This window comes from Neophocaena asiaeorientalis, unplaced genomic scaffold, assembly GCF_003031525.2.
Source record: "Neophocaena asiaeorientalis asiaeorientalis breed wild unplaced genomic scaffold, Neophocaena_asiaeorientalis_V1.1 scaffold85, whole genome shotgun sequence".
Lineage (NCBI taxonomy): Eukaryota > Metazoa > Chordata > Mammalia > Artiodactyla > Phocoenidae > Neophocaena > Neophocaena asiaeorientalis.
This window is the reverse complement of record NW_020174301.1, coordinates 11,231,112-11,245,994: the sequence shown is the minus strand read 5'-3', so window position 1 is coordinate 11,245,994 and position 14,883 is coordinate 11,231,112. Positions and strand designations below refer to the sequence as shown.

Below are 14,883 nucleotides of genomic sequence, written 5' to 3'. Positions count from 1 at the left end.
ACGCTATGTTCACACAAACAAAAAACCAGAAACATTTCATAGATCATTTCTTTGTTTTGTTGTTTTTGTTTGTTTTTTTATTAAGACGTTACTTTTTAAGAGCAGTTTAAGGTTCACAGCAAAACTGAGGAAAAGATAGAGATTTTTCATATACTTACTATTCCCTGCCTCCACACATGTATAGACTCTCCTATTACTAATATCCTCACGTAGAGTGGGACATCTGCTACAATTGATCAACATAAAATTGACACATCATAATCACTCCAAATCCACAGTCTACATTACCGTTCACTCTTGGTGTTTTACATTCTCTGGGTTTGGACAAATGTATAATGACATGTATCCATCATTATGTCATATATCATTTCTTTACATATATTCTCTTAGGTGGAGAATTCTTCTGCAACGAGGAGGGGGATGGGGTGTTAACCCCATTTCATGGATGTCATCACTGAGGCTCTGAAAGCTGACGATCCTGAGGGCACAGACTGAGCCGGCAATGCCTCGTGCCCAGGAACCTAGGACAGGTCTGCATTGTGTGCGGCGGTCCACTAATTGTTTTTTAAGGCGGTGTTTATTAACTCTCCACTGTTCTTGACAGTGGAGATGGGCTGCTTAGTGCTGATCTGGGCACACTCACCCCTCTTTATCTCAGGAGCAGCTGGGTCACTACATCAGCACCCCCCGCCCCCGCAGTGTCAATGTCACCTGACTCTCTGGTCCATGTAAAATATGCAGGTCACAGATATGGACCCGTTTCACCAGCCAGAAAGACAGAGAGGAAACGGAGGACTTTCAGTCAGGAGAAAGACAGGTGCCAAAACACCCGGGAGTTTTCCCAGGAGCAGGCTCGCCTCCCATGACACCCCCGTTAGGGGCCGAGACACAGGCTGAGCTGCCGAAGGTCAGTTCATCGGCCAAACAAGGACCGGGGCCCAGAGGACCGCCCCTCCCCTCGGTCTCCTCACTTCCCAGCCTGGTCCCTGCAGGCAGCACCAGAGGCTGCACAAAACCCCAGCTGCTGAAAGCCCCTTAGAGGCATCAAGAGGTTAGAGGGGCAGCCCCAGGAGGAACTCACCTACTGTAGGTCAAAGAAGGTGAGTCTAAAAGCCACAAACTCTGATGCTTTAGGTTTTTCAGGTTTTTGTCCAGCTTTTTGGACAAAATGGGAGGAGATCCCTTTCTCTAAGCCATCCTGACAATTACCACCTGTCAGTTATAGGAAACATTTTCCCTCTTTTCTTTCTTTCTTTTTTTTTTTTTTTTTTTTTTTTTTTGCTCTGGACCTTTTTTATTTTTTCAGTTGAAGTATAGTTAATTTACAATGTTGTGTTAGTTTCAGGTGTACACCAAAGTGATTCAGGTATACATATACATATATATACATTCTTTTTCAGATTCTTTTCCCTTACAGGTTATTACAAGATATTGAATATAGTTCCCTGTGCTATACAATAGGTCCTTGTTGTTTATTTTGTATATAGTAATGTGTAACTGTTAATCCCAAACTCCTAATTTCTCTCTCCCCCGCTCCCTCTTTTCTTTAAATCAGTTTGAAGTTTTGGTTTTTCACGTGCCAGCGAAGGTGCCTAGCTGAGGCCACAGGCAAAGCCCTTCCGAGGAAGAGACACTGAGGCTGGAATACCAAGGGGTCCAGCCTGACCCCGGCACCACCCCCCCACCCCCAGCAGCTGCCTCCCGAACACCCTCTGGGCACTTCAGCCTTTTCCTTCTCCCCCAGGAGCAGAGTTCCTTGGAGACTAATGTTGTGAGTGATGACCTCACTCCCCCAGCAGCAGTGTCCTCCAGGAAAGTGTCTTCAGGGTCAGTCTTTCTCCCCTCGAGCATTAAAGGAAATGAACACAGTGACAAGATCCTCTATGAACAAAGTCGGGCCAGGAAATTCCACGCAAGACCTACGTGTCTGCAGATGTTTTCCCTAAAGTAAAGCCAGCCTCTCCCGCCTTCTTCCTGGAGGGAAAATACTTCCAGACTGCTTTAGGCATGTCCCTTTAAAGCAGATCAAAGAACGATTAGCAAGTCCCACCAGGGCCTTGACAAAGAAAAGTAACTCTCAGAAGCTGGAGCCCCCTTTGATCCAGACTGCTTCTGAAGTCCCAGAGACCCAGATCTGATCCCCATTAAAGGTGAGCTTGCGCAGGGTGGGGGGAAGGGGGCGGAGCTGCAGAAAGCATGGCTGCTCCTGGGCGGGCAGCCACTGACAGGGTTGTTGGCAAATCTCAGTGTGATCTTCTCCCCCAGCATCAATAAAGAGCGGCTGGGTGTTTAATAAGTGTTAAGCTCAACCTAGACGAACTTCAGCTACCTCCCACTCGGATAAACAGGGTAAACCCCCACTTCCCTTAGAAATTGACCTCTAGAACATCCCTGAGATGATGGAAGGAATCAGAAAATTAAAAGACACTTCAGGGTAAAGACACAGGCTAAGACTCAAGGGAGGGCCTGGACCAAGGGCCCTGTCAGTCATTTTTATCCCCAAATAAACTATCCACTACACTTCCTCAGCGGGGAGAGAATTTACAGTCTAAGCTATTTCACTGCCCTGGGAGGACACCTCTGGTTTAAGCTTGCCAAATGATATATCTAAATATATTTTTTAGCAAATTGAAAGTTAAAGGGAAACGATTAAAATGACTACCAAGGGCTTCCCTGGTGGCGCAGTGGTTGAGAGTCCGCCTGCCGATGCAGGGGACACGGGTTCGTGCCCCGGTCCGGGAAGATCCCACATGCCGCGGAGCGGCTGGGCCCGTGAGCCGTGGCCGCTGAGCCTGCGCGTCCGGAGCCTGTGCTCCGCAACGGGAGAGGCCGCAACAGTGAGAGGCCCGCGTAACGCAAAAAAACAACAACAACAAAAATGACTACCAGACTCAGTTTGAATAATAACTAGCAGGAAAGGCCCGAGTGATAGTTCACAAATGACGTGCTCATGGGATTTAAAACTAACTTTCTGTCAGGAAAAAGCCCCCTGTGATATCTAAGATCCTGATGTTTCCAGCTCTAAAATTCTCACACTCTGCAACTCCACAAACACCTTGAAGGAAATGAAGCTGGGATGTTGACCGCAAACTGGGCCCAGCAGTTGGCCTTAGCTGTCAGTCCCATAAGGACAAAGAGGTGCTGGATCTGCCTGTTAGCAGGGCTGGAGCAAACCCTGGACAGAAGGGCCACCTCCACCCCTGCCTCCACCCCACCATCCCCGGCCCAGAGCCAGGAGCTGCTGCTGCTTCCATTTCAGGAGAAAGCAGAGAAAACAGTGAAAGCAGCTAACGCAGAGAAAACAACGCTTCTAAATAAGGAGGGTTGGCAAGTACAAAACCTGTGGGAAGTCCACCTCTCCAACAGGTAATTTATCACACAGAAATGGGATGCACTGTGCAGAAGGCCCTAGGAGCCGCTTTCTTTTGCTAGGGCAAAGAATGAGAGAACAAAGGGAATTCGCACCTCACACTGTCCTGCCCCAGCCTCATAAGCCTCTGCACTGCCTGCAGCCGCTGCCTCATCTACCCAGCAATGAAGGCGGGGAAGAGACCAGCTGAGAGACGGACAGAGACACCCTCAGGTGCACAGAAGTTTGGGAGAAAACAGACGTCTGAGAGGAGGAGCGAGCCATGCAGGAAGGGAAGGAGGAGGCTGCGGTGCGTGTCCAGCTGTTACCTGAGTAACCTGTAGCCTGCAATGCATCCTGGGATATTCTGCGGGAGCCTTTAGGCAGGGATGTGCTTCCTTTAACCCGGGGCTCTGGCAGGATCCTGTGACGCTACATGGTGGTGACTGGCAGGCCAAGGGTTGAACCAGCTGTCTTCCTGGGTCAAGTACCACAGAACCTTAGTGCCTGGGGTCCACCCGAGCCTGTTCTGGCCCCATCAAGTCCCCGACTGCAGGGTCCCTTGGCATAGCTCAGTGTGGAGCTGATGGGCCTAGGATTCTTTTTGCTAGTAAGACATTCATTCATCTGTTCATGCATTCATTCATTCAACAAATGATTTACTGAGCACCTACTATGTGCCAGGCACTGTACTAGGTACGGGGGACACAGGCATAAAAAGGAAAATTGTGAGAGACTATAATGGAAAAGAATATGAAAAAGAATACATGTATGTATAACTGAATCACTTTGCTGTACAGCAGAAATTAAACACAACACTGTCAATCAACTATACCTGAATAAAATTTAACTAAATAAATAAGTAAATAAAAAGCAGCAAAAAAAAAAAAAAAAGAAAAGAAAACCAAGGAGAATGCCCTCATGCTGCTCACATTCTGTTAACAGTTAAAGGGACAAATCAAACAACTCCACATTGTGCTGAGTTTTACAAAGAACTCAAACAAAAGAATGATATACTGAGCTACAATGTCCAATACAACAGCCACTTACCATACGTGGCTCTTTTAATTTAAATAAAATTAAAGATTCAGTTTCTTGGGTGTACTACCCACATTTTAAGCGCTCAGTAGCCACTAGTGGCTAGCGGCTACCATATGGGACAACACGAATTATAGGACCTTTCATCGTCACAGGTTCCACCGGACAGCACTGGAGAGTAAAGGCAGGAAAACCTGCCGAGAATCAAAGCTGGAGAAGGAGGCGGCCATGCCAGCGTGGGGCAGAAGGCCTTCTAGACGGCTTACAGCATGTGCAAAGGCTCTGGGGCAGGTGGGTATTGCATGCTCAAAGAACTGACCGGTGACCGGTGTGCTCGTAGGCCCCAACAGGAGGTCCGAATGTTAGACTAAAAGCAATGGGAAGCAGATACAGGGAACTGTTTAGAAAGAAGGGAGGTGAGGGAAAAGGAAAAACAGGACTTGACTACCAGGTTTCTGGTCAGAGCAGCTGGGCAGTGAGGTGCCATGTGCTGAGATGGGGAACTGGCGTGGAGGCTCGGTTACTTCATAGGTACTTTTTTTGTTTTTGAGATAAGGAAGGTCATCAGTTCTATTCTGGACAAGTTAGGCCTCACCGCCCCCTGAGAGACCCAAGAGGAGATATAAAGTAAGCAGCTGGATAAGTATGGTGCTCAGGTGAGAAGGAAGGATATAAATGGGGGCATTCTTGGTACCTAATAGTATTAAATCCATGCGCATGGATGAGATGTCTTAGAACAGAGAAGGTGGCCCAGGCCGAAGACTTGAGGACCCTTGTGTTGATAAATGGCCATGAGGTAATGAGAGGAGGGGACACGGGTCCAAGCCCTGTATGATCAGGTGCCAGCAAAGTAAAACTCACTGCCTGTTTCTGTAACTAAAGTTTAACTGGGACACTGATGTACTCACTAACTGTCCGTGGCTGCTTTCACACTCTCACAGAAGAGTTGTTGCAACAGAGACCATACAGACTGCAAAGCCTAACATGTTTATTGTCTGGCCCTTTACAGAAAAAGTTTGCCAACCCCTTAATTTAAGCCATGCAGTGAGTTCAGTCTCCTTACCTGTAAAATGGGGGTGGAAGTACTTGCCTCATCATAGGAGCAATGATATAATGTGTCTATCATGGGAAACACCTGAGTCTACTCAACAAGACTAAGAAGAAGAGCTTTTCACGCTTGGCTTTGACACTGCAGCATCCAGCTCTGTTTCCATGTTCGGCAAAAGCAAACAGCACCCACCTGCTCTCTAGAAACAACCGCTAAAGTGAAGTTGTAAACATAAACAGAACCAGTGTCACCAAAGCTACCACTTCCAATGCAGAATGGATATACACGAGCGGTTCTAAGTCAGTTCTTTATGGCCAACCAGTCTCCCGCAGACTCCCGTCAACCTGAAGCAAAAGCATGAGTCCATCAACAATTGGCTTTCATGGAACAATTGTTTACAATGCCTAAGTCCTCATCATTAATCTTAGGGAGAGAGAACGGAATTGTTCAACATCCTTTGCCTACCCCCGAACGCTGCCCCAGCTCAGGCAATCCATCTGGCAAGAGCAGCCAATCATATTTCAGGCTACAGTGGTTCCCAGGCAACCAAAACTATAGCCACTGAAACAGGCTGTAGATGACAGAAAGAAACATGAAGATGAGGACAGAGCGTCGATGGGGAGAGTGCCCCGAATCCACTGACCTGGATGTAACACCTGCCACGGTCACTTCATCTCCCAGTCGTAGCTGCTCACCCTACCATAAGCAGGTGCCCTGTCCCAGTGCCCAGCAGAAAGGCGTGGCATGACCCCTTGGACAGTTGGCAGCTACCTGGAAGGCCTTGGAATGTTCTTGCCTTCTGCTCACCTTAGAGAAAGCCAGCAGATAAGCCCTACAGAGAAGGTAGTGAAGGGCCATTCTTCTGGACCCAGGTACCTGGCCACAGAGACCACGCTGGATATATTCAGAAATGATAACCAAGGAAGAACATCTGCTATGGACTCAGTGCTTATGTCTCCCCAAAATCTGTACACTGAAACTCTAACTCCCAACGTGATGGCATTAGGAGGTAGGGCCTTTGGGAGGTGATTAGGTCATGAGGGTGGAGCCTTGTAAGGGCATTAGTGCCCTTATAAGAAGAGATACTTGAGAGCTTGCTTTTCTCTCTCTTTCTCCGTCTCTCTCGTTCACTGCCCTGTCATGCGAGGACAAGAAGACAGCCGTCTGTAAACCAGGAAGGGGGCCCTCACCACACACTGGCTCTGCCGACACACTGATCTTGGACTTCCCAGCCTCCAGAACTATGAGAAATAAATATCTGTTGTTTAGGCCACCCCATCTCTGGTATTTTTGTTATAGCAACCTGAACTAAGATAGCACCTTTGGGACTCAGGCAACTCCCACTCTACAGACAACTTTACAGCTTATTCGGTTTCGGGGGAAAAAAACTACTCATCATTTTGTCAAACGATAATATCCAAAAGTGAAATCTGCTTCTAGGAACTGAGAAGCCCACATTCAAGATGCTGTCATTTAAGCTAAATGACTTAGCCAAGGGTCGCCTTAAGAAACAAGACTTTGAAAGAGATCCAATGAGAAAGAGCCTGCCAGGAGCCCCAGCAGCCCTTTCGGGACTTCTGAGCGGTTGACATGCTGGTAATTTTCAGGCACAGAGCGTTCCTGCTTTTGCCACTGTCTGGTGCTTTTGCCTTCTCAGAGTCTACACAGGTGGAACCTCACCTCTGAGAAGCCCTAAGAGGCAGGTGGGGCAAGGTCAGAGTCACTGGACCCTCTAAGCAGCTCCCAGATTGAGAGACAAGATGGGGAGCCAGACACACGAGGATGGAAGAGACCAAAACTCTACTTTCCCATCTGCGAACACAGCTGCACGAAGAGGTGCAACCCCTGTCCTGGAACCGCTGAACCTGGTGCAGGTGGTGCCCAAGGCCTCTCTGGTCCTGGCCACTGTCTTGGCTCTCTCTCTATATATATGCCTTTTTCTAATTGTTTTTCTTTTTTTTTGGCCATGCTGCGCGGCATGCGGGATCTTAGTTCCCTGACCAGGGATCGAACCCGTGCCCCCTGCAGTGGAAGCTCGGAGTCCTAACTACTAGACCTCCAGGGAATTCCCTCTCAGCTATAATTCTGATCCCATCTGCATCTCACATCCCAGCCCAAACTCATCAACCTTCCCCCAAACGCACTCCCAATCCCGTTTCCTTGTTTTGGCAAACAAGGAAACCATCCTTTTCTTGGTCATCTGAGTATAAACCCTGCACTTGTATTCCCCACTGTCTTTAACCTTCCCTCCCCTGTCTCATCAATCACCAGGGCAGTCATCACTTCTCTCCATCCATCCTGGCCCTCCTATTTTGATCCTCACGGGTCTACACAGGCATGGGTTTCCCTATTTGTGATGTTTTTTAGAGCCCAGGTCATGAGTGGTGCCACAGACAAGCAGGCTGAACTTTCCCACAGAACAATCGCTTTCACTCTCAGATGCTAATGGCCCCTGGCTGCCCCTCGGTGGCCAGGGTGTGGGAATTTGCAGGAAGCTGAGGAAGCCCCCGGAATGAGGGTCTCTAGCTACACAAAGGACAAAGTACTTAATGCTGCAGCGGAAGAAGGGCACAGCCAGCGGGTCTAATCAATAGACTCAGACCACATTTACTCAAGTACTTCCCGTCCCTTTCCTGTATGTGTTTCCCAACCGTCAGTGCTGAGAAGTAAGTGTTTTCTGTGGCAGAATTCTCCTCTCCCTGCTACTCCTCTTCTATTCGGAAACAACGTCTACTGTCACTACCAGAACTTCTTTCCCAGACAAGAAAGCAGCAGCTAGAGAAGTGGCCAATGGTTTCTGAGGGACCAGGATGGAAAGACTCACCTAGCTCAGGGCTTCCCCAACTTTTCTGCCTAAAAATCATCTGGGCATATTTACAAATCACTGGTTAAAATGGAGATTCTGATGGAGCCAATCTGGGGTGGGGCTTAAGATTCTGCCTTTCTAACAAGCCAGGGGAAGCTGATGCTGCTGTTTGTGGACCATCCCGGGAATAGCAAGGGACTGCAACACTTGAACCTCAGTCCCCCTGCCTCACCTCCCAATCCCATGTGCCACCCTCCAGTCTGCTGCTACACCCCAAGACTCGCCATCTTCCTCCTCCTTCCTTACCCCACTGCACTCCTGTACAGAATGAAGCTATCAGCTGGGGCCACAAAAGTTGCCCAAAGGCACCCCAACCTGAAACCAGAAAGAGAAATCCTGAAACTAAAAAAAAAAAAAAAATGTCCTGCAGGGATTTCCAAATCATCCCTGTCTTCCTCTGTCTTTTGGTTTCACTCTTACACACGGGCCTCCCTTCATTTGATCTTTCACAGGGAACCACCAGAAAAAAAAGATATAGATGTTCGGTTCAGATACCAGTTGTCATGGGCTGTACCTCGCGGCAGGCGTGCACCGAGTTCATCTCCGTCCCTGCAGCCCTGACAGCATTATCTTACAGTGGAAGCGTCTCTTCTGCCATGGACCATATGCTACGCTGTCTTGCGTATTATCCATGTGCCTGTGATTTTATGTGCATGGAAACGCATGCTGTTGTGAAAGACACGAACCTGTGCAAAAAGGGGGTACTCTCTTAATATACTTTTTTAAATCTCTAGACTGGAAATAAGCGAATCTGTAGTAGGAAAACAAGCCCCAGTTATTCAGACATCAGAGATGCGATCTTAGAGAATAGTTGCCAGGTATGGCACCAGCCCCAAGCATTTCCACTCTCTCCATTTTTTCAAAACAAAAATGTTAGGGGATGGAGGGTGGGATTCTGTTTAGGAGTAAATATACCATCTTAAAGATCTCGATTTAGAGACATTTCAGAAGTCGCACTTCCAGGGAAAGAAGACTCAGACTGGCACATATGGACCAGCTCACGCATGCAATATTTGAGAAGCAGCTTCCATCACGATGTGGCTATTTGGCCTGGAGTTTTACTTAAACACCACTTATTCCCATAGGGTAGACTTAGGGGACCTTAGCCAAAAAGACAGCTTCTACCAACAGAATCTCTCCCAACTCAGACCTCAACCAGCAGAATCCTGGTCATTTATTAACGTAACTGGGAAAGAGGGAGGGGATGCCAGGGACGGGGAAGCTGAATTCCCAATGGCTGAAGAGTGTATTTTCCCAAACATACAGTCACATTACCTTTTCCAAGTCTCTCTAAAGCTTTTAGACAGGTTTGAGCCCTGACATCTCACTAGCCAGCTAGTGCCCTTTAACTAAACACAGGCTGAAACCGTTCTTTTAGGCTTAGGCGCAAATCCTGTGTGGTAGTACGTGATTTCCACGCATCTAACAATACGACACATGAACGAAAAACAGGGCAGGCAAAGCGCAAGGCTCACGGCACTTAAAATCCTCCAACACGACGCGCTTCCATTGTAAGATGATGCTTTCTCGAGCTACGGGGAGGAAGACAAATGATCGGTGCACACCTGCTCCTTAGCGTGGTTCGCTGCTGAAGAGCCAGAGCCTGGAAAACCATGAGGCTCACTCAGCTTAGCATTACATCACCGCGCTGAGCCAGCTCCTCATTGAAACCCAGGAGCGGGGACGAGTGAGGAAGCCCCACATGGCACCCCATCCCTACTACAACACACAGACCAATCCCTGCAACCCTTTAATCTACACATCCGTGGCTCCCGTGACCACTTGACCGTCCCCACCCCTGCATCCACCAAATACTCCTCTCTGAAACACATTCTTCTCTTTGGGAAAGGAGAGCAGGCAAGGCTGGGATGTGGAGGCCCGCAAGCCTGACCTGCTGAAATACAGCTCGGCAGCCAGATCTATTCAATAAGCTCCAGGCATGCCCGGGGTAGGCAATGGAGACGACCGTACAGAAATGGCAATCCTAATAAACACCCAGCCAGGATAAAGGCCACTTCTGAGCACATGAGCTCTGCGGTTTAGAGAAACGATCGGATTCCTGGATGGATGCACAGTCAAATGCTGCCTCGACCGATGGACCAACGACAGGACCCTTCAGCTGCCTTTACTAATAATAGCAAGAGGCCTTGTCATCGACAGCGTTCACCAGCGAGTGAGTGCATGGACGCTCAGGCTAACGGGACTGAACGTATACCAGCGATGCTCCACTCCATCCGCCTAGCCACGTGAGTGGCTGCCCCTAAACTGGTCTGTCTCCATGGGCACAGCACTGCCACACTCAAGGATTCTTCCCATGAGGCCCCTGTTGAGGCCCGGCTGTTCCCTTGCAGGAAATACCACTGTGCCGGGGGTGCAGAGTGAAGACACACAAGAAGCCCCCAGTCATGCACTGGGCTGCTCAACAACCGTACAATTCCAGGGGGTCACTTCTGCCCCCGGCAGTATCCTGGGGCTGCCAGATGCCCGTTCCAGAGGGGGAACTAAATGCTAGAAGGGGGAGCCACCAGGTAAAACCATGCAAGGCTGCCTGGAGAGAACGGCGGGGCCAGTCCCAGCTCCGGGCTGCCAGGGCATCAGGAGAGGGGGCACTAACAAAGCCCTGGTAGCCTCTCCTCCTGGGGGGACGGTGGGGGGGCCTCCAGGGCGGCCCGGCGGAGCACTTACATAGCCTCGGAAGCCTCCAGGTTCAGGTCGCTGGCTGGGACTGGCTGCAGAGACTGTGACCCTCCCATCCTCGCTGCGCCCTGGCGAGCAGGCTAGCCGCGAGTAGGGCCAGCGTCCTGGCACGATTCCTCCAGCGGGAGCCCGGGGTGGGCCGGCCGGCGGCCGGGGCTGCTGCACTGCAGATGGGAGCAGCTGCTGGCATCCGGGGCGGCGGCGGCGGGGAGCTGCGGATCGGGGCCCGAGCCGGAGCCCGGGGAGCGAGCGCCGCGGAAGTGTGCGCGCGAGGCTGGCCGGCGCGCGCCTCAGTGTGTGCGCGAGTGTGGACGGCGCGCGCGGCTCTGCCGGGGCGCGCGAGTGTGAGTGTGAGCGCCGGTGGGGTCCGAATGGATCTGCTCTCAAACCCCCCGGCAGCCCGGCTCCAGTGTACGACACGGTGATGTCATCATCACCGAGCAGCCCCCGACGCCTGGATCTTCACAAAGCTCCACCGCTGGCTCCGGAAACGGGGCGAAGACCCTCCCTCTACACCCAAGTCGCCTCCCCCAGCTTCCCGCAGCCTCGCCCAGACCGCCGGCATTGTGTGGCTTTGAAATGCAAATGCACTGCGGGCTGGGGAGCGCGGGGCCCCAGGAGGGAGGGGCGTGGTGGTCTCGGCCAGGCTGACCACAGAGGGAGTGAGGGTATTCTCATTCCAGCTGGCTCATCCCTCCAAGGAAGGAAGTGGACTCTCCCGATGGCTGGGAGAGCAGGTAAACAGGCTGCAGCGGGAAATGTGCAAGACGTGTGCAGTATCCTGGCGGCTTCTGCCTCCTTCAGGCCCGGTGGCCAGGCTGGCGCTGGCTGAGGCCTGTACCAGGGAGATGCGAGGGCCTGGCTCCCCGCCTCCCCACCCCTCGTGAACCTAGGCCCGGCCTCCAAGGACACCTTTTGGGGGTGGGGGGATTGGGGGAAGAAAGAAACACAGCGGCTACAGAGTCTGCAGCCCCATCTTTGGCCACCAGATGAGGGCTCCACAGAGAAGCCCCCGTGCCAGGGCTCGTCCTAAACCATCAGAGGCCAGGCAGGCTGCGAGCAGCATGTCAAAAGCCCCTTAAGGCTAAGGCTGCACAGGGAAAAGGCAGCCCTCCCTGACATACAATCAAAACATCCATCTCTGTGCTTCTAAACACAGGCTGGGCCTGCAGGACTGTCGGTGACACCCCATCCAGTGCCCACAGCACCCACCCCCATCCCCCTGCTGGGGTAACCATGCCCAGCTCGCCAGGTCCCCCCACCTGGCTCTGGCTGGCTCCAAAACCCTCAAGTCTTGCTTGGGCTCCTGGGTGGCGTCATCGAAGGCTACTAGAGAAGGATTTCATCTCCTTTTGGTTCAGGAGGTTTGGGGGCCCACCCGGGAACTGACCATCCATCCCATTCTGAGCTCCAAACACAGACTCACGACTGAATTAAGGTGGAACCTCTGATGCGTAAATTGAAAACTCTTCCCCAGGTTCCCAGCATTTCTTCACCCCACAGCGCCGTCAGCCTAAAATGCATCTAAATCGTGGCCAAAAGAAAAATTAAATGGAAACAAAACTCAAAGCGTTTTGAAATGTCCTCCAACACACTGAGTGTTTTCTAAAACTGTGGCCAGGGGTGTCTGGACGGGTACTTTTGAGGCTGTGGCTCCTGAGCAGTTCTAGAGCTTCATGGTGGGCTGACTTTCCTCTGCTGACAGTTAAGATCAGTGTCAGACAAAGAGCCAGAAAGTCAAAATCGTTTCCCGGGATGCAGCAACATGAAATTTCCGGGAAACACTGAGAAGGTTTACTTTCTCCAATTTATATGAAAATAGCTAATGATGTGTCAGTCTCGTAGGGAAGGCGACTGTCAGGGGCTGGCCTGGTGAGGCTTGCTCTAGAAAGCACCTCCCAGGAAGCTGTCACTCACTGTCGTGTGGCGTGTCATCTGGTGGCAGGGATTCTCAGACTTGTTCATCCTGTCATTCTCGGCACCCCGAGGGTTTGTTTCTTTGTCAGAAAACAGACCTCTTGGGCCACATATGCAGCTGGGAGTCCAAAGAACCTGACCACGTGGAGCTGAAAACTTCATAAGCTCTAACTTAGACTTCATCTTTTGCGGAAAGTGACCCCTTCCCTGGGCACTGAGGGTATGTACGGCCTTCAGCCAAACTCAGCACTAGAAAGATACATGGGGAAAAAATGAGAAACCACAATTAGAACTCATCTGCTAACTTTTATTTTTCATGACACGTGAAAGCACAGACCCTTCCAAGTGTCCAGATCCTTAACCGGTAGGGATTTGCTGCAATAACGAGAGAGGGCTTTGACATGAGAAGGGAGTTCAACTCCCGACTTCTCCCTCCTTTGCTGTGTGGCCTTGAGGCAATCGCTTGACCATGCTGAACCACTGCTTCCTCAGCTGGCAAAAGTGAGGTAGCATCTATTTTGCAGGGTATTGGGAATATTAAAGTATACGTATGAAAGCCTGGGACTAGGACTGTAATTGCTGCTTGAGTGGTGTTAATTTTCTTTCCTTCTTTATAAGAAACGTTTTCCCCTAAGTATAGCACCACGTGGGAAATGAGGAGGCATTACAGTGAAGTGCTTTTATTTAGAGCCCCAACAGTCATAAACTTATGACCTAGTGACACTTCACTTAGTAGGCTGACACCATCTCAGTGATGTTAAAAACATGACCAAAAACCAGGGGGAAAGCAAATACAACCTGGAAGCCCTTGAGGTCGATGCAACTGAAATCCGTGCATTACTAGTTTCTGTGATGAACTTCCAGAAGAACTTCTCAGACCCTCATTTAAGACAGTTGATGCTTACTTTACACACCATTTAAAACAAGCTTGGGAACTTCTCTGGTGGTCCAGTGGTTAAGATTTCACGCTTCCACTGCAGGGGGCACGGGTTTGATCCCTGATAGGGGAACTAGAATCCCGCATGCTGCACAGCATGGCCAAAGAAATAAATAAAATAAAACAAGCTTGGTTAGCTAGTAATTCTGCCTCCAGAAAAAAAGGAAAACTTAAAAAAAATGGGGAGGGAGACTGATTAGAGAGGAAAAGGGCTGCTCTCCCTAAGAACCCGACCGTGCCTGCACCCTCATCTCAGACTTCCAGCCTCCAGAACTGTGAGAAATCGCTGTTTTTGTGTAAGCCCCCTGGCCCAAGTTATTTTTATTACAGCAGCCCAAGCTGACCAACCAAGATGGACTGCTTAAGATACACTTCTAGGACTAAGAACGACTAACAAAAAGGGAAAAGATTAAAAAACAAAACAAAACAAAACAAAATACCCAAGTTAGACCAAGGAAATTCGAAAAAACAGCAGTCCAGGGCCATTTAAGCCCGCTTAAATGCTCCGTAGACCCCAGGCTCTGGTTATCCACAGAAGCTGCAGATGACACAGACACCACCCGCTAGGCCGCACGCCTGCCTGCTTACTCCCTCCCCTTCCTCCCTTCCGTCCTCAGCCACTCCACCCCAAATCATGCCCAGGAGGTAAAATCATGGGGTTTATACAATAAGAAAGCACAGATTCCATCCAAAATTATTACAATGCAAACAATTAGCATTGCAATCACACATTCCCTAGTGTAGTCAAACCTGCACTGAGCACCCACTTGGGCCAGACCTTTGGCTGAAGCTGAGGCTCCGTCAGTCCCAACAGTCCCATCAGTCCCCTCTGCTTAGTCCCAGCCTTCCTTCCCGGAAGTGCTGCCTTCAAACGGCCCGGCTGCCCCTCCCTCCCTCCCTTACCGCCTCTTCACACCCACCCCACACTCCAGACTCTACCTGCCCGCACCTGGCCGCTCTGTGAGATGCAGAGGCTGCTACAGCAGAGCACTTCCTCTCTCCACCAAACCAGTGATACCCAATGTTTCTAA

At 50.3% G+C, this 14,883-nt stretch overlaps 1 protein-coding gene across 5 annotated transcripts in view; it reads right to left on the bottom strand.

Annotated features, from left to right (window-relative positions):
* The window catches only part of TACC2 (transforming acidic coiled-coil containing protein 2), a 186,178-nt gene that overhangs the window by 64,276 nt on the left and 107,019 nt on the right, over positions 1-14,883 (bottom strand). Inside the window, exon 1 of one of the 5 annotated variants that reach the window (XM_024756032.1) lies at positions 10,987-11,161. The exons of the other annotated variants lie outside the window; for them this stretch is intronic. Within the exon in view, the coding sequence (XP_024611800.1) occupies positions 10,987-11,054 (68 nt within the window). The 5' untranslated portion in view covers positions 11,055-11,161. Of the gene's footprint in view, positions 1-10,986; positions 11,162-14,883 lie in introns of those variants that run through there. 5 annotated transcript variants of the gene reach the window in all.